Source organism: Hydra vulgaris, chromosome 12 (genome assembly GCF_038396675.1).
Source record: "Hydra vulgaris chromosome 12, alternate assembly HydraT2T_AEP".
Taxonomy (NCBI): Eukaryota; Metazoa; Cnidaria; class Hydrozoa; order Anthoathecata; family Hydridae; genus Hydra; species Hydra vulgaris.
In genome coordinates this window covers 35,702,501-35,722,500 of record NC_088931.1, presented here as the reverse complement: position 1 = coordinate 35,722,500, position 20,000 = coordinate 35,702,501, and the positions used below count along the sequence as shown (strand labels likewise).

The 20,000-nt window shown below is 25.8% G+C and overlaps 1 protein-coding gene across 1 annotated transcript in view; it reads right to left on the bottom strand.

The window, feature by feature from the left end:
• The window catches only part of LOC101237032 (breast cancer type 2 susceptibility protein homolog), a 92,483-nt gene that overhangs the window by 71,754 nt on the left and 729 nt on the right, over positions 1-20,000 (bottom strand). The window contains exons 2-11 of the mRNA XM_065813097.1: positions 19,980-20,000; positions 18,255-18,298; positions 14,858-14,880; positions 14,658-14,739; positions 13,270-13,319; positions 9,239-13,157; positions 8,979-9,004; positions 8,534-8,588; positions 7,006-7,087; positions 6,760-6,925 (exon numbers count right to left, since the gene is read on the bottom strand). The exon at positions 19,980-20,000 is cut by the window's right edge and continues 139 nt beyond it. Coding sequence (XP_065669169.1) covers positions 6,760-6,925; positions 7,006-7,087; positions 8,534-8,588; positions 8,979-9,004; positions 9,239-13,157; positions 13,270-13,319; positions 14,658-14,739; positions 14,858-14,880; positions 18,255-18,298; positions 19,980-20,000 — 4,468 coding nt within the window. The remainder of the gene's footprint in view (positions 1-6,759; positions 6,926-7,005; positions 7,088-8,533; positions 8,589-8,978; positions 9,005-9,238; positions 13,158-13,269; positions 13,320-14,657; positions 14,740-14,857; positions 14,881-18,254; positions 18,299-19,979) is intronic.

Here is a 20,000-nt window from a genome sequence, read left to right as displayed (position 1 = left end):
GAATAAAATATTGCAAAAAGTCATTATAAATAAATAAGAAAATAAATAAAAACCTACCAGTGGATAACGAAATTTCATCCTCAACTAGAAACTTTAAAACAGCTGAGGTTATTTGCTTTGACATCTTTTCATCCTTGGAAAGAAAAAAACTTCTTGGCATTTTAAACAGCTGATGTTCTCGTGCATGGGTGCCTAATGCCTATTCCAACTAGTTGAAAACAATCTGTACAGAATGAGTTAAATCTTTCAATGCAGAGATTTTCATTTGACTCAATGATATATACTCTTAAGTTAAAAATCTTGTGGCTGCGCTTGTCTGATAACATACAACAAATTGGACATAAGCATTGATCCTCAGTTGGAGCAACCCTTCCTACCTTTATAAGTAACTCTCTTCCGCTTTTCCAAACCTCTTCTATAATTTTTACAGGCTTTCCTTGCTGTGAACAAGATTGTTTGTATTTTTAGTGAAATATTTTAGAAAAAATTTAATAAATATAATAAAATATTTATAAAATATAATAAGCTTTTTGGCATAGAGAGCATTTTTGCAACAGCAACAAAGTCCAGTGGGAAATGCATTTATATTAAAACTGAATCCTTCGTGTACATAGTCTCAAACTAGTGTCACCAATGATGGCATACTGTGAAGAGAGTAGTTGTCTGTTTTATTACAGCGACAAAAACAAACTGAATCTCTGGACTCAATATGATTTTTTTTTCCTTGAAAGATGAGCCATTTGATATGTGATATTTATCTACTTTTATTGTTATTTAAAATAAATGTTTATTAATTAAAAATGTTATAAAAAGTAGTTATAACTTTTACAAAATAAAATAAAAAAGTTGCAAAATTTTTTACAATATTTCTAAACAAGTCATCAACCGCTTTAAGAGCTTTATTAGTGAAACTATTAAAGGTATTATTATATATTAAGGTAACCACATTTTGAAGACAAAAAAAATGGAATGTCATGTGGCTTTCTATGATTTTTGTAATGAAAGTAAACTTAAATAATAAAATTAATATTGTTTTTTAAACATTTTTCAACACATTATAGATTCATATTTAATCTGTGTGGAAGACTATGCAAATATCTAACGTAAACTTCAAATTATATAAATTATTAAAAATTGTATCAAATGTTAGAGATTTACTTTTACTTAAAAATTTTATTGCGGCAATATTTGCTTAATTTTGATTTATATGAATTTTTGTAAAGCATTTATATGCCGTTTTTTAATGTTTAATAAGTCTTTTGTTTATTAAACAGTGTTAAAAGATAATAATATAGCATGCCAAAGTTGTTGAAGTGCTTCGCCTGGGTTTAAATCCTTTCGTTTCAACACTTACTTTTTTTTTTTAAATCCTTTCCAATTTTCTAGAATACAAAGTAAAATAATTTTAAACGTTTATAGATATTATATGCATATCATATATAAAGATATTATATACTATAACAAACTAAAGGAAGAGAATTTTTAGAAAGACTTTTAAAAACATGAAAATGCCGTTAAAAACATGAAAATGCTGTTAAAAATGCCGTAAAAAAAAAAAAAGAGAATTTTTAAAAAGATTTTTAAAAACATGAAAATGCCGTTAAAAATCTGTTGCGCTTATGTCATGATAGAGTTTAAGGCTTTAATGTACTTAGTAATAGGTTATGTGTATGCATTAAAGAGACAACTTTCTTTTTTAAAAAAAATTTTTTTTACATGGAAACTTAAATTTTCTTTAAAATTAACAGGGCAAGAGTCCTAATAACAGGGATTATCTTTTTCTAGATATTTCCTGGTTTTTCTTAACTTTTTGTTTTTCCGGATAGCCAAAATGTTTTCCATACAAGTACAAGTTCCAACATATACAAGTTTAGGAATATGTTTTTGTAATATATTTGTTTTTTAAGCTACTTCACTCATCACTCATACTAAAATTAAAAAATTTGAAACAACTCAGCTAAAAGCAAAATTAAGAGGACAATAAGGGAAAATATATTCCGGATATTTTACCCAAACAATTTTCCGGATTTTTTAAAAAATGACCTGGATGATCTATGGAATAAGCTGCTGATGGCCTGAGAAAAAATTAATAGAAACTTATTAAAGAAAAAAATAATAAGGTTCATCCCCTTTTTTTTTCTTTTTTTTTTATAAAAGTTTACAGAAGTTGTTAAGTATTGAAAGTTAATCATTAACTCAAAAAAAATCAAATATTTTTGGAAGTTTTGTAATATTTTCAATTTGCAATTTTCTTTTTTTGTTTGCAGCTCCACTAGGTTTTTTTTTTTTGATTCATTATATATCAATAATAAATATATTAATTATAACTATATAAGTATAATATATTTTACCGTGACCGTGCTCTATATTTTGCTCTTTTTAAAAATTATTGAAATAAAACGTAACTATTAAAATGGTAGGTGGGGAATTGACTTACCATGACCAGTAATACATTAATATTGAGTAATAATTATATGGGTCATGCAGGGCCGTATTTAAGGGGTGGTTCGGAGGGGCAATAGCCCCCCCTGGAATATGTCAAGGGGGCGCCAAAATTTTTACAGAGACTATAAAAAGTTTTCGGAAAAATTATAAATTATATTAATATTAAAATATAATATTATAATACAAAATACTAAATATTAGGTAATTGACAATTGTACAATATTGTAAATTGTTATTTGTTTCCCAATCTGCGGAATATTATTTTGGCCTCCGTCATAGATGAGTATAGCGGCGAGCACGGTCACGGTAAAATATTTTATACTTATATAGTTATAATTAATATATTTATTATTGATATATAATGAATCAAAAAAAAAACTTAGCGGAGCTGCAAACAAAAAAAGAAAATTGCAAATTGAAAATAATATTTCAAAACTTCCAAAAATATTTGATTTTTTTTCAAAACAAGAAATAAAAGATAAGTGTTTTTAGCAACTGTCGGTTATTAGTTTTATGTTTTATAATCTAGCTCTCTAGTTACATTTAATACATTTTTAAAATAATTAATATTAATTTAGTTAAAACTAAATTAATACAATAACTTCATTATACACTTTGTTGGTTTAAAAAAAAATTAAGAAAATGAAGGATCACCAAGTGAAATTGAGTCTGTTGTATTGTCTAAGAAAACAAGTAGTCAAGTATCACACAACAACACTAGAAATATTAATGATTTACATAAAGCAGGCTCCAGTGATGTTCCATTGTAAGTAATTTCATATGTTTTAAAATATTCCTTTATAATAATAAGTTACATATTTATAAATAATGTTGGCATTTTATAATTGCTGACTGGAACCAACCTTGTATGAAAAATAAATTAAAATTCCAGTATTTTCAATTGTGCCTAATTGTTTTAAAAACTAGCCTGAGATCTATTAAAAGAATATGTTTTAGTATTTTATTAATTTCAATTTTTATTGTCCTTTCAGAAGTAACAATGAAGAAAATGAAGAGGCACTTAGTGAAATTGAGTCTGTTATGTTGTCCAAGAAAACAAGTAGTCAAGTATCACTCAATAAGACTGGAAATATTAATCTGGATATCGATGTTTTACATAAACCAGATTCCAGTGATATTCCAGGGTGAGTAATTTCACAATATTTTAAATATTTCTTTATAATATATACAATTTGTATAAAAATTTTAGTTATTTATCTTTTTTGACTTGTGTAAATCTCCTATGTAAAATTAGTAAAATTTAAAATTAAACCTAACCAATAAATGTTGTTTAAAAAAAATAAATATCAATTAAATAGATTATTAGAGAATAAATTACTTAAATTTGTAACATATAGCCATATAGGTATAGCAAATAGTGATTATTATTAATTATTGTTTTTTTTAATTTGTGGTAATTTTAGTTCTGATCCAGGATTAAAAAATTTAGATGAGAAAACAAGAGATTATATTTGTAGAAATGGATTCAGCCAAAATATAAATGCAGATTTTACACATTCCAAAAAAAATCTCATTGTACATAAATCCGGAGGTCATCGGACTTTTAATAGGTACTTAAATAAAGATTGGTTTAAAACTGTATTAGTCAATGGAGAGACATGCCAACGAGATTATTTATCCTACTCAGAAACAAATGGATCAGTGTATTGTATCCCTTGTTATTTGTTTGAAAACTAGACTGTTTTTTCTAAAAAAGGATTCTCAAATTGGAAATATCCAGAAAAATTGATAAAACATGAAAACTCAGAAGGACATAAAATTTGTGTATACAAAATGAAACAACGGGCAACTGATTTAGGCCGAATAGACACTACAATTACTCGTCAATTAAAAATAGAGACAAATTATTGGATTAATGTGCTAACTCGAGTATGTTCTGTAGTGAAGTCATTAACTAATCATGGATTACCATTTAGAGACACTGAAGAAAAGTATGATATTTATTATGGCAATGGAATTAGTTGCAGAAGATGATCCTTTTTTGTGTCAGCATATAAGTAAATATGGGAATCCTGGTAAAGGAAATACATCATATTTATCTTTTTATACTTATGAGCAGTTCATAAGTATAATGTCAGAAAAAGTCCTAGAAACAATAATTAAAGAAGTCAAAGCGACAACATACTTTTCAAATAGTATTGATTCAACCCCAGATATAACTCAACTTGATCAACTTTCTTTTATTATAAGGTATATATTACCAAATGGAGAACCAGTGGAACGTTTTATTGGGTTCATTGACGATGCTGGGCATAAGGCTGATTCGTTAACTGACGCTATATTTTCTATATTGAAGAAATATGACTTAAATGTTTGTTTTCTTAGGGGCCAGTCTTATGATAACGACAAAAATATGTCTGGCATATATTCCGGTGTCCAAGCAAGAAATAAAGATGTTATTTCCTTAGCTGATTTTGTTCCCTGTTCCGCTTATTTGCTAAATCTCATTGGAATGTGTGCTGATAGTTGTTGCGAAGAAGCAAACAATTTTTTTTCATTTATCCAAAACCTATATGTTTATTTCTCATCTTCAACTTATCGCTGGCAACTTATGATGCTTGCCATAGTTTGAAAACAAATTGGGCTGGCGTGAAAAAAGCATTATTAGATTTGAAACATTATAAACTACAAAAACCACTTACAAGGTCAGAAGCTGAGGGACTACTTTGACAACTTAATAGACTAGAAACATCATTTATGACCGAGTTTTGGAATGATGTACTTCATACATTTAATAAAACTAGTAAACTATTACAGTCTGTTCAAATAGATTTGAGTACTGTAGTAGAGTTATATAATTCATTAGTTGCGTATGTTAAATCTGTACGAGAAATGTTTCAAACCTATGAAGACGCAGCAAAAGAAAAATTTATAAATTGTTATAAAATTCCGGAATTTGAAAATAAACAAAGAAAACGAAAAAAACATTTTGATGAATCCAATGATCCTGGTCATACATTTGATAGCCAAAACAATTTTAAAATTAATACATTTTATGTCATATGTGACAATTTAACAGTCGAACTCAACAAAAGAAAATCTGCTTATGACAGTATAATATCTAAATACAGCTTTATTTTAAAAATATATGAACTAGACCCTTCAAAAATACATGAAGATGCAAAAAAATTGAAAACTATCTACAAACAAGATCTAGATGAATCGTTTGAAAATGAATGTGTTTATTTTCAAAGTGTATTAAAATTAACCGCCAACCCTCCTAAAACCCTATTAGATATGAGTAAATTTATAAAAGAAAAACAATTAGTTACAATTTTTCCTTATGTTGATGTAGCTTTAAGAATGTTCCTTTGTAATTTGGCCTCCAACTGTTCAACTGAAAGGTCTTTTTCTACACTCCGTAGAATAAAAAATTATTTAAGATCATCTATGTCTTCAGAAAGACTTAATAGTCTTGCAGTTCTTAACATAGAAGCTACTCTTACAAAGAGCTTAAATTACTCAGATGGGATAAAAACATTTGCGGCAAAACAAGGAAGAAAAAAAAAATGAAGTAATGATTTTTTATATTATAATGTATTTGATAGGATGTTATATATTTTATGTTTATTTTATATTCTTTTAGTATATTACCTATATTATTCTGTTATTTTTTACCTAGCAAGAAAAAAAAACTGAAGTAATTTTTTTATATATTATAATGTATTTAATAATATGTTATATATTTTATGTTTATTTTATATTTTATTAGTATATTACCTATATTATTCTGTTATTTTTTACATTTTTAAATATATTAATAATATTTACCAGGCCACTGCATTAGCTTTTATTTTATTTTATTTAAATACTAAATGCAGACACCACAAATCCCTATAATTAGTATTAGTAGTATTACTTACCAACTAGTTTTAAATTTAATTATAAGCAAAGTGGTGGAGGGGTGCTAAAATTTTGTTGCCCACAGGCGCCAAAATCTTAAATACGGCCCTGGGGTCATGGTAAGTCCGTTATTCCACATATTTAAGTCATCTCATGTTTTTTGACTGGTACTGATATACAATTCGTTGATAAATAGTGATTCGCGCAACATCTACCGAAACTTTAAAAGCTTTTTAAAGTTAAATATAATAGAAAATTTATTTTAAAGCTTTAAAAAGTAAACAATAAGTATAGTTTTTACATATGTATTAAATTATTTTTCTACCTCTTACTAAAATATATTGCAGTAAGGAATAAGTATAGAAAAGGTGTAGAATAAATTTACCATTTTATGGTTCATGACAGCTAGCATATTTTAATTTTCATACATAAAAAGTATATAGTACATACAGTTTGAAATCCTTCTTTTCTCTTCTTTTGAAAAGGGCAAAAAGATTTTCTTTCGGATTCCTTTTTAAATGAAGAAATATTTTGCGCAGGTGTGGTGTTCATTTTAAAAGGTGTTGTAAATGTACTTTTCAATGGTTTCAAAGTTTCATCAAAGCTAGTAGTATTGCTATAAAAAAAAAAAAGAAAGAATTTAATAGTAAAATCATATTCTCAAAATTAGAATCACTTCATATGAAAGTAACTTACCAATTGTCAAAAACATCATCTGGTGATGTGATTACAGCTGGTAATGGAAGTATGAATTTAGCATCTCGATCATATTCATAAGCTGATAAAATAATTTTAAAAAAGGATTTCAATTTTATTACTTTTTAAGTCTGTTCACATCTGCATAAAAAATAAGCAGATGTGAATCCGCATTAAAATGTCAACCATTATTTACACAGGAGTTACTATTATTATGTTATACCAACACAAATTTAAAAAAATCAAATAAAGTTAAAAAGTAACAAGATTATATCTTAGTTTTCTTTATATTAAAATAAAGGACTTTTTATTGCTTTTTTTTTTTAGTATTTGTTTGCGCATATGTGTTTTATTGTGTAGCAATCACAATAAAAAATATATGAAAATAACTTATGTGTTATTCTGTAGCAACTATCTAAAATAAAAGTAAAATATCATTTTTTTTGAAACTGTGGAAATATGATAAATATACCCAATTGACAAAAAACTCAGGACAAAAAATTTTAATTGAGAAAAAGCATATTTTCTCCAAAATAAAAAATCAAATAAAAGTTAAAATTTAAAAAAAAGTTATAATTGTCAATTATCGCTTTTTATGAGGATGCTAATAGCTACTCTTGTATGCTCTATATGGAACGCTTTTCATATGTTATTTAAAGGTGACAGTTGTATGTCTACAACAAGTGCAAATAATATGCATGTCTTGTTATTTTATCAATTTCAAAATAATAAAAAATCATTTGTGACTAGTCCTAGTCCTTTTAAAACTTTATGCAATATTGTAAGAGCATATCCATATTAAAAAATATAAAGAATCAAAGAGTTTTGGGTAACTAATACATTTTTCACATAAGAACAACTAAAATACATACTTTTTAAAACTTAAAAAATCAAAGACTATTTAAAAGAAAGTTTAAAATTTAAAAATGCGTATCAGTCATCCATATTTTTTATTTCTAGTGATTAAATTTTTAATCTTGGAAGGTGATTAAAGATATGACTTCAGCAAATCATTATTTGATTTTACTTTTACTAGAAAAAAAAACAAAAAACTGCTATACTATTTCTTAGAACAAAAAAAATAAAAACATCAACTATGCACAAAATCCAGCCATTATATTTTTCCAGTATGATTCTTTTTTTCACTAAACAAGGCTAATTTTTTTTTGTTATAACAAAACTGCAATTGTAAAATCAAAACTTCTTTTAAAAAAAAATGTATCTAGGCTTTTTAAAAGCCAATAATGTAACACCCATTACACACCCTAATAACGCACTTAAGGCACTTAACTGCAGAGATGAGAGAAAGAGCAATATAAATAATTTATGATAATTTATGATAATGTAGCATTAGAGCACTTTGTTTTGTAAGCAAGAAATTCCAAGTTTAATTTCTAACATGTCCCTTGCAGTGCTGAGCTCTAAATTTGCTCATCATGGTTTGTGTTTCAGAGTGGGGAGAGGGTTGTTAATTATCAACTTTAAAAAAAATAAAGACTAAAAAATATAGAAAATTTGAAAATAGTACCATCACATGAAGAAAACACAATCTTTCTCTTTCGTAGTTTTGACACATGTTTTATCTGAGGGTAAACAAAATCTTATTAACTAAATTTTGACTTCATAACAAGAATAAGAAATTGCATATTTAAGCTATCATATTGCATTATTATAATATATATGTAATATTATACACATAATAACTATATATATTATTAAAAAAAAATAGTTATAGCGTTAGCATGTAAAAAAAAAAACAAAAAAACTTACATTGTTTTTGGTTTAAAAAAAAACAAAAAAACTTACATTGTTTTTGGTTAAAAAAACAAAAAACTTACATTGTTTTTGGTTAAAAAAACAAAAAAATTACATTGTTTTTGGTTAAAAAAAAACAAAAAAACTTACATTGTTTTTGGTTAAAAAAAAAACAAAAAAACTTACATTGTTTTTGGTTAAAAAAACAAAAAACTTACATTATTTTTGGTTAAAAGCTCATGATCTGAAAAAGAAATCGGTTAGTAAGAAACATCACAAAAACAAAATTATTGAAATCATAGTATAATCAAAAATCATTTTTTCATAACAAAAGTATATATAATATAAGTAATTTTGTTCTCAAAATTATTATGTTGTGTTTTTTTATTATATTAGGAGTATTATAAAGAAACTAAATATAATAAAAAAACAAAAAGTATAAAAAACAATATCAACAAAAAGTATAATAAATAAGTACCCTTTGAAAATTTATTGCATGATGTTGAAGATAAAGAAGGTGTTGAATTTCCTGACGCTATAGCAACTGAATGTTGATATGCAACATTGTCACAATTTAGATTGTTTATCATTATACTATCATTTCTTTTAGAAGAGGTTTTTTTTTTATCCGTTTTTGAACTAAAAGATTGATTTATTGAGCAGTTTTTACCTAAAGAACTATGCTTTTTTAAAAATGCCAATTTTTCAACTTGGTGAGAATTTACTGGACTGTTTTCTACATCATTACTACTGTGTTCTTGCAAGAGTTCATTTGCTGATTGAGTAGACTTTTTAAAAACATCTACTTCTTGATTGGCTATGAGATCAGTTTGAAAACTTTCAAACATTGAAACTTTTGGTTTATTTTTTAATAACTTATTATTTTCTTCTGGAAACAACTTTTTAGCTTCTTGAAGTGACTTTTTAGAAATTTCCACTTTTTTATCAAGACCAGTTTGAAAACCATTAAAATCTTTCATCAGAGCGTCTTCAACTATGTTATTACTTTCTTCTTGAAACAACTTTTTAGCTTCTTGAAGTGACTTTTTAGAAATTTCTACTTTTTTACCAAGACCAGTTTGAAAACCATTAAAATCTTTCATCAAAGTGTCTTCAACTATGTTATTACTTTCTTCTTGAAACAACTTTTTAGCTTCTTGAAGTGACTTTTTAGAAATTTCTACTTTTTTACCAAGACCAGTTTGAAAACCATTAAAATCTTTCATCAAAGTGTCTTCAACTATGTTATTACTTTCTTCTTGAAACAACTTTTTAGCTTCTTGAAGTGACTTTTTAGAAATTTCTACTTTTTTACCAAGACCAGTTTGAAAACCATTAAAATCTTTCATCAAAGTGTCTTCAACTATGTTATTACTTTCTTCTTGAAACAACTTTTTAGCTTCTTGAAGTGATTTTTTAGAAATTTCTACTTTTTTACCAAGACCAGTTTGAAAACCATTAAAATCTTTCATCAAAGTGTCTTCAACTATGTTATTACTTTCTTCTTGAAACAACTTTTTAGCTTCTTGAAGTGACTTTTTAGAAATTTCTACTTTTTTACCAAGACCAGTTTGAAAACCATTAAAATCTTTCATCAAAGTGTCTTCAACTATGTTATTACTTTCTTCTTGAAACAACTTTTTAGCTTCTTGAAGTGACTTTTTAGAAATTTCTACTTTTTTACCAAGACCAGTTTGAAAACCATTAAAATCTTTCATCAAAGTGTCTTCAACTATGTTATTACTTTCTTCTTGAAACAACTTTTTAGCTTCTTGAAGTGACTTTTTAGAAATTTCTACTTTTTTACCAAGACCAGTTTGAAAACCATTAAAATCTTTCATCAAAGTGTCTTCAACTATGTTATTACTTTCTTCTTGAAACAACTTTTTAGCTTCTTGAAGTGATTTTTTAGAAATTTCTACTTTTTTACCAAGACCAGTTTGAAAACCATTAAAATCTTTCATCAAAGTGTCTTCAACTATGTTATTACTTTCTTCTTGAAACAACTTTTTAGCTTCTTGAAGTGATTTTTTAGAAATTTCTACTTTTTTACCAAGACCAGTTTGAAAACCATTAAAATCTTTCATCAAAGTGTCTTCAACTATGTTATTACTTTCTTCTTGAAACAACTTTTTAGCTTCTTGAAGTGACTTTTTAGAAATTTCCACTTTTTTACCAAGACAAGTTTGAAAACCATTAAAATCTTTCATCAGAGCATCTTCAACTATGTTATTATTTTCTTCTGGAAACAACTTTTTAGCTTCTTGAAGTGATTTTTTAGAAATTTCTACTTTTTTACCAAGACAAGTTTGAAAACCATTAAAATCTTTCATCAAAGTGTCTTCAACTATGTTATTACTTTCTTCTTGAAACAACTTTTTAGCTTCTTGAAGTGATTTTTTAGAAATTTCTACTTTTTTACCAAGACAAGTTTGAAAACCATTAAAATCTTTCATCAGAGCATCTTCAACTATGTTATTATTTTCTTCTGGAAACAACTTTTTAGCTTCTTGAAGTGACTTTTTAGAAATTTCCACTTTTTTACCAAGACCAGTTTGAAAACCATTAAAATCTTTCATCAAAGTATCTTCAACTATGTTATCACCTTCTTCTTGAAACAATTTTTTAGCTTCTTGAAGTGACTTTTTAGAAATTTCTACTTTTTTACCAAGACCGGTTTGAAAACCATTAAAATCTTTCATCAAAGTGTCTTCAACTATGTTATTACTTTCTTCTTGAAACAACTTTTCAGCTTCCTGAAGTGACTTATCAGAACCTTTAACTTTTGTTTCAAAACCAGGTTGAAAACCTCTTAATAAATTGACTTCAATTTTGTTAATAACTTGTTGTTTTTTTGCATCTTGGTTGATATTTTCTGAAAATTTAGCAGGACAATTCTGGTCTAAAGAATTAGACATTGTATCACCATTGAATTTCTGGCTGTTAATGTCGTCAGCAGAAATTTGAGTAAGATTATCCATATTTATAAATCCATCTGGCAGTATTGTATTTTTGCTATAATTAATAGATTTTCTAAGTCCCGATTTCTGCATTTTTTTATTGTCTATATTTTCTTTTTGTGGAGTATTTTGAAATCTGTTTTCATGTTTTGGATATGAAAACTTTTTTGTTCTCAAATTCTCATTATTTACCAAAATAGAATTACCACTCTGCATTGAGATGTTATTATTATTATTTTGTACCAAGTTGTTAAGTAATGTTGTTTGATTTAAGCAAGGCTGTACTATTGTCTGATTAACAACTGTGCAAGATTGTATTACTGGTGGTACAAAATGGTAATTGTCTGTACAAATTGATTTAATGGAGGAATCTAAAGAGTAAGCTAAGTTATTTTTGTGAATAGTCACTGAGCATGGATATTTTTCTCTTTTTACAAGTTCTTGTGAACTGGGAGTTACATTTTCATTTTTAAAAGATTGAGTTCTATTTATGTAAACACTCTGGCTGGCTGAAATTTTTGCATGAAGAATTGGGCTTGACTCATTAAAATCTGTAATTAAATCAACATTGTTCGTAAGTGTTTCATAAAAATCGGAGCAATTCCAGATTCCTGATAACAAAAACTGGGAATTAGATTTAAAACCACCAATCATTGGAGGAGATAAAAATTGTTTTTCGTCATTTATTGAATTGTTTAACAATCTATCATTAGAAGAGTAACTAAAAATTTCATTGGTCAAATTCAAATAAGATTTCCTTTTATGTTTTTCATGCTTTTTAATATAATTTTCATCATTTTGATTAAAACAAGTGAGAGCAAAGTCCTGAGACAACATAATATCGGGTTTACTGACATTCAGGTTATAAAAAGGATTCATTAGGGATTCTTTAGTTTGAGATTCTTTAGACGTATAAAACAACTTTTTTTTTTCAATTGGAGTAGACTGGGATCTACTTTTCATTTCATAAGAGATTTTCTGAGATATTTTTTGCTTGGTTGTAACTGCAGGTGACAGAAAGCAATTTTCATTATCACTTTTTAGGTTTTCGTTTAAAGAAAATTTTCTTTTTAATTTATATTTTAATTTGTCACTATCTTCCACTTTTTCATTTATTGTATGAGTTAAAGATTCTAATGTTAAAGAGTTCAATACTGAAGAACTATTTGTCCTGTATTTATCCTCCTTTTCGAAAACCATTGTTGGGGAAGAAATCCAGTTGTTTTCTTTGTCATGCTCCATTGACATGCATAAAGAATTATTACTATCTAAATCAAGTAGCGAACAATTTTTATTTTTTGTCGTGTCTTGAAACAGTGTTGGAGATGATGATATATTTGGATAGTCAAATTCTGTATTTAGACCTATAATCGAGTCAGATTTATCTGCTTTTAAACTATCAACATTTGTGACATCAAACAAAACTCTTGCCACATTCTACCAAAAAAAAAATTATATAAGCAGTTCTTAAATTTCAAAATACTTAATGAATTAACATAAAATTTAAAAACATAAATACTTAATGAATAAAATTTAAAAACATGAATACCTTTTTACTCTCTTTACTATTTATATTCTTGGAAAAGATATTTTGATTACCTTTTAAAATTGATAGTGAATATATAAATAATAATAATAATAATAATGATAATAATAATAATAATAATAACAATAATACCAATAATATCAATAATAATAACATTAATAATAATAATAATAATAATAATAATAATAATAATAATAATGTTCATTAAAGTTAAAATAAATTAAAATCAAATAAATTTATAAATAATATACTTATATATTATACTTAATTTCGGTTTAATTTTCAAAGAAAGAAAAATTATTAGAGTATCCCAACTTTATATAATATTCTAATATATATACTACTATATATACTAATATATATACTAATATATATATACTAAAATAATATACTACAGAGTGCAACGTGTCGTCTGCAACAGCGAATTTTTAAATCGGTCTCCAGTAACAAGTGGAGTGCTGCAAGGCTCTGTCTTGGCTCCATTTATGCTTACTGTTTATATAAATGACTTACCGAATGAATTATCGCCTAAGTGTAAAATGTATGCTGATGATATAAAACTATTCAACATAATTAGATCATATTCTGATATAGAAAAGACTCAAACAGATCTAAACAAATTATTGATATGGTCAAAATTATGGCTATTAAAATTTAATGTTAGCAAATGTAAACGCATGCATATAGGTAGCAAAAATACTAAGTATATACACAATGTATGATTTGGTATAAAATACAGAGTTGAACTTCCAGAGACCAAAATTAAAAAAGATTTAGGAATTATGATTTCAAACCACTTTAAATGGTCTTGTCAAGTTAATTCTGTGTCTGGTAAAGGTAATAAAATGTTAGGAATAATAAAGCATTCATTTAAAAACTTAGACATAGATGCGTCTTAACTAATGTATTGTATGTGGTATACTTAATTAGAATAAAACATAAAAAAAATTGAAACAATACAACATAAAGCAACACAAACAAAATGTCTTCAAGGGAATAACTATGAAACATGACTAACCAACTTTAAGTTAACGACCTTTGAAAAAAGAGGCGATCATAATGATCTAATCCAATATTACAAAATAGTAAAAAATATAGATAATTTAACCTTGGAATATCCACATAATATTTCATGTGGTTCCATATACAGTAGAGAATTATTCCACATGCAAAAAGAATTTTTGATAGTACACAATGTAGTTATTCCACATGCAGGAGAGATTTATTCAAAAATGTTATTTTTTGAAGACTAATTATTCATTATATTCCCCATGGTAATAGTAAAGTATGGTATCTAAGAAACAAATACTTTAGGCGCAGGGATTTAAGTATTAACATTTATAACTTAACAAAAATTTATCAATGATAAAAGTTATTTTATAGAAACTAACATTTTGGTGGTGTTGCCATATCTTCACACCATTGCGACAACACATCTTGATCAAGCAATGCTTCCAATGAAAGGTTATTTAACTTTAAAATAAAAGGTAAATATATTTTAACAAACAAACAAAAAACAATAAAAAATTTGTAAAATAAAATTAAACAGTAATAATTAACAAAAACAATCAGTTTAGAAGGTAAATTTTACCCTTCGTCTTCTACGCGAGTGAGCTACAATAAAATTTAGAAAATAAAACAAACAAAAATGAAAATGAAAATAAAACAAAAATGATATTGTAATATTATTACACATATACATAGCATAATAGATTTATATTGACTAGATAATACTGAAAATAATTCTAATTAAAAACTCTCATTAAAAACTTCAATTTCAAATAATTTCTATAAAGATTTCATTTCTAGTTAATAGAAACATATTAAGTGTTAAAAAAATCCAGTGCCACCTATTTTAAAGTTTACTTTTTGCTAGTGAGGTGTTTTGTTCTCTTATTTTTAAAAATTAACTTTAATTCTTTTCAAAATTAGAACAATAACACTTTGTTAAATTAGAACAATGACACTTTGTTAATATGTAGCTTTTGATTAAAATGATGAATCTTTGAAATAAATGTATTGAAAACTAAACATTTGTTTTTATTTCTATATGAATATATATTTTAATTCATTCCAAACAAGGCTGCAGGCAACTACAAATGTTTCCAAATGTTTCAGAAAGATTTGATTCAAATCAAGATTTAAAGCAACCACTGTGTTCAAGCACTACAAATGATTTTCATATTTCTGGGTAATAATATAATTACCAACTCGAATTGTTTTGTTATGGATCATTTGCTTGTAATTTTTTTTTAAAACATGTTCACTCCTAACAAGGCTGCAAACAACTAGTTGGAAGTTAACAAATTTACTTCTAACAAGGCTGCAAGCAACCAGTTGGAAGTAAACAAATTCACTTTTAACAAAGCTGCTAAGCAACCAGTTGGAAGTTGACAGAAAACAAAAAAGAGTTAAAGTGCAAGAAAGCATTTAAAAGAAAACTTCAAAAACATGAAAATAGAATTTTAAAGCACCAATGTTTAATTAAAAAAAACTACACAAAAAAAAGTTTTTTTAACATGAAGAAACAGTTACAGTAAAAAAATGTAACGTTGAATGATAAAATATATGAAACTGAGTTTTGGTTTTTGAAACAAGAAATGATAACCTTATGATGATGGGACTCAGGTTCAAACTTAACAATAAAAGTAAATCCAATACATTTACACTGCATCCATCAAATGCACAATGCTGACTTTTTAATACTTTTGACTTGTTTATCATTATGACAGATTATAACCTTTAATTAATAATTATATTTAATTAAGAATTATAACCTTTCTGTTATAATGATAAATTTAATAGTAGGACAAGAAGATCATAATCTGTTTAGGTTTATTTATTTACTTTTTATTAAACTCACCTCCCCAAGCCTTAAGGTCAAAGAGACAACTCATTTTTTTAATTAGTTTTATTTGAAACTCTCAAACCTAAACTCCAAAAAATCACCGTGTTAAACAAGGTCCACGAAGAAACAAGTTAAGTGTGATAATTGCAAAAGACTTTATAGAACCTCTTCAATGTGAACCACTAATCTACTTGATTGTGAACAACTATTCTACCTGATTGTGAACCACTATTCACTACCGAATTTAAATGAAACGCTCAGTTTTTATTAAATAAGTATTTTTCTTATTTAGATAAATAGAGTTTTACTAGGGAATCAAAATTAAAATTTTAAAGATTAAAATTTTTTCTTCTACCTTAATATTTCTTTTTCTATCTTAATGACTAAATTTTTTCTTTCAGCTTATTCTTTCTTCTTCTACCTTATTTACTAAATAATTTCTTCTACCTTATTCTTTCTTCTTCTATCTTAATTATTAAATTTGGAAGAATTAAGTTATAACAGTGTAACTTCATAAAAATTAAACTATACTAAGACCATACTATCTTCAACAAATTATATATTCAAAATTTGTCACCTAAAGGCTCCCAACTTTATGTAGAACCACTCAATTTTTTTCACATTGAAAATATTGAATTTCAAAGATATGTAACAACATTTCTAAATTTCATGTAAAAAAAACTAGCAAACGGTGAAATTATTCAAATTTGTCAAATTACAAAGTTACTGATCAAAAAACCCACAAAGTTACTGTAACAAAAGTAATAAATTTCAATGAAACACTCCATAGTACTTACATGTTGAACTTAGTACTTACATGTTGAACTTAGTACTTACATGTTGAACATAGTATTTACATGTTGACATAGTACTTACATGTTGAGCATAGTACTTACATGTTGAACTTAGTACTTACATGTTGAACTTAGCACTTACATGTTGAACATAGTATTTACATGTTGAACATAGTACTTACATGTTAAACATAGTACTTACATGTTGAACATAGTACTTACATGTTAAACATAGTACTTACATGTTGAACATAGTATTTACATGTTGAACTTAGTACTTACATGTTGAACATAGTACTTACATGTTGAACATAGTATTTACATGTTGAACATAGTACTTACATGTTAAACATAGTATTTACATGTTGAACATAGTACTTACATGTTGAACATAGTATTTACATGTTGCACATAGTATTTACATGTTGGATAATATGACACCTTTTAATATTTATATACTATTAAAAATGACTTTTTATAGTCTTTTTTTTAATAGGGAAAAGTTCAGGGCAAATCAAAACAAATAACCATGACATTTAGCATGCTATGGTATACAACAAACTACTTTTATTGGTTAAAGGATGCTATCTCCATCAGATTCAAGGACTCTCCATCAGATTCTAGCAATTGGAAAATCTAACAATAATGCACTGATAAAACTGTGTTGAAAAATAAAATTTAAAAATAACAACTTATAGAAATGATTAAAAGAATTAAGAAAGGTATGTTTTAATTTAAAAAATAATTATTAATTTTAATTTCATTTGAAAATGCCTACTTCTTGTGTAGTATAAAGATAAGAAGGTAAAATTCTCAGTAAAAATTTAATTTAAGGAGCTTAAATTAAACCTTCTATCTTAAAAGTCAACTTTTTCAGATTCTAAATCAATTAATTATTGAGATTAGAAAATTAATTTATGTAAAAGAATTAAAACACCTTATCTTTACTTCTTTTTTTGTTTATTTTATTTCACTTTGTTTATTTCAATTTCATCCTTTGTTTATTTCATTTATTCTTTCTATGCATTCCTACTTCAACAAAGCAATACTTTATTTTATTTCATTTATGCTTTCTATGCATTGTTACCTCAACAAAAACAATAAGTACAAGTAACAAACTACAAATTGTACACTACAGGTAGTACACTAGAAGTAGTACACAACAAGTAATACTACAGGTAGTACACTATAAGCAGTACACAATAAGTAGTGCACTACAAGTAGTGCATTACAAGTAGTATGCTATGATCTGAGCTCTATATTTAATTCAAATGCAATTTAAAACATAAAAGAAAATGTAAAACAATAAACTTGAAATAATTATACTACTAGAATTAATTCCTCACACTTCATATTTGAAGACCAAATTGATCCATAAGGAGAATATGACCTGCAAAAATAATCTAATGTAAGTAAGTGTTTTAAAACAATTGTAAACCTATTTTTTAAGGGTTCTTTAATCTTTATTTCTGTTTGATAAAAAAAATTCACTTAAAAATTTTGTTTATCAACAGTAGTAAATAATGTAGATATTAAAACAAAATTCATTTTTGTACCATTTTATAATTCCACAGTCTTTTGTCATTGGAGCTGACTAACGAAGTTGTCAATTTTAAACTGCTTTATTTTCATAATTTTACAACTCCCAAAAAAATTTATAACTCTCTTAAATTAGAATAGAATTATTAAATAAGGTACAGAAAAGTTTAACTTTTTTTAAAAGTAATATTTATAATTAATATTGTATGTTAATATACAAAAAATATTTCACTTTTTTATATGTTCCTTTTGAAGTTTTTATGTATATTTTTGTTTTTTGTTTTTTAGTTTTAATAAATTTTTTTGTTTTTTAGCTTTATTAAACTTTTATTAATGTATGTTTGTTTTTTTTGCTTTTATTTAGACTTTAACAAATATTTATGTTTCAATTTACTTGTTTTTTTATAATTTTAAAACTTTTTTAGTATTCAAAATATTGTCGTTAATTTATTTCAAAATATTGATTGAAAAAATTATTAATGAATTGCCATGAATTATTTGATTTTGCTAAAGACTTGTCATTGCAAGAAGGGAAAGACTCAATGATGATTCAAAGTTTTTGTAACCAGTGCAATTAAGATTGTTAAAGTTTATTTGTCAATGTTTATTTGTCAAACAATTTTTTTTAACTGAAAGTTGTAGTAGTAGCAATATTGGTAAAAATGTCTTATCAAACACTAATTATATTAATTACTAATTAAGTTAATTCAATTAAAATAATTTAGAATGTTAAGTTAGTTAAACATTAATTTATTACAAACACATTTTACTATAAAAACTTAATAAATTTTTATAGTAAAATGAAACACAATATCTATAAACTTTTAATTTTTATTTTTTTGTACCATGAACTGCATTATAAACAAAAAGACAAACCGTCTTTATGTGTACCATGAACTGCATTATAAACAAGAAGACAAACCGTCTTATGTTATGTATTAAACTTTTCAAGCAGTTTAAATCACTAAATACTGCTGTCTTACTAATGTCTTTTACTAATAACAAGCTATGCAAAAGAATGATTCTTTCAAAACCTGTGTAAGAGAACAAGCTTAGTGCAATGGGATAGAAAACAAAATATTTACACAATGAATGCAGAATCACTCATAAAAAATTTATAGTTGACCTTTAAAAGATCTAAACTGAAACCCGAATATCTCTAGAACCCTGAGCAGTTTCAAATTTGCAAAACAAAAAATTCTGTTTTTCAAAATACTCATAAGTTCTTTAACACATGAAAACTAGAAAAATCAAAAACATAGTGCAACAGCTGATTTGATGAATGACCCATATATCCATGAATGACCATACATCGCTTCCTTCATCTTGCTTTCCTGATTCATATAATTTGCAATCTTTTAAATCGTCCGTCAATCGTTATCTTGCTCTACAATCTTCATCTTTTCTCTTACAGTAACTTCCAACTTTAATTAGTGGCTGCTTGCAGCCTTGTTGGAAGCGAAGATGTTTAAAAAAAAAATATAAAATGTCAAACAAAAAAATTTTAAATTTATAAAAAAAAAATTTAGTACCTCAATCTCCGACAAGAATCC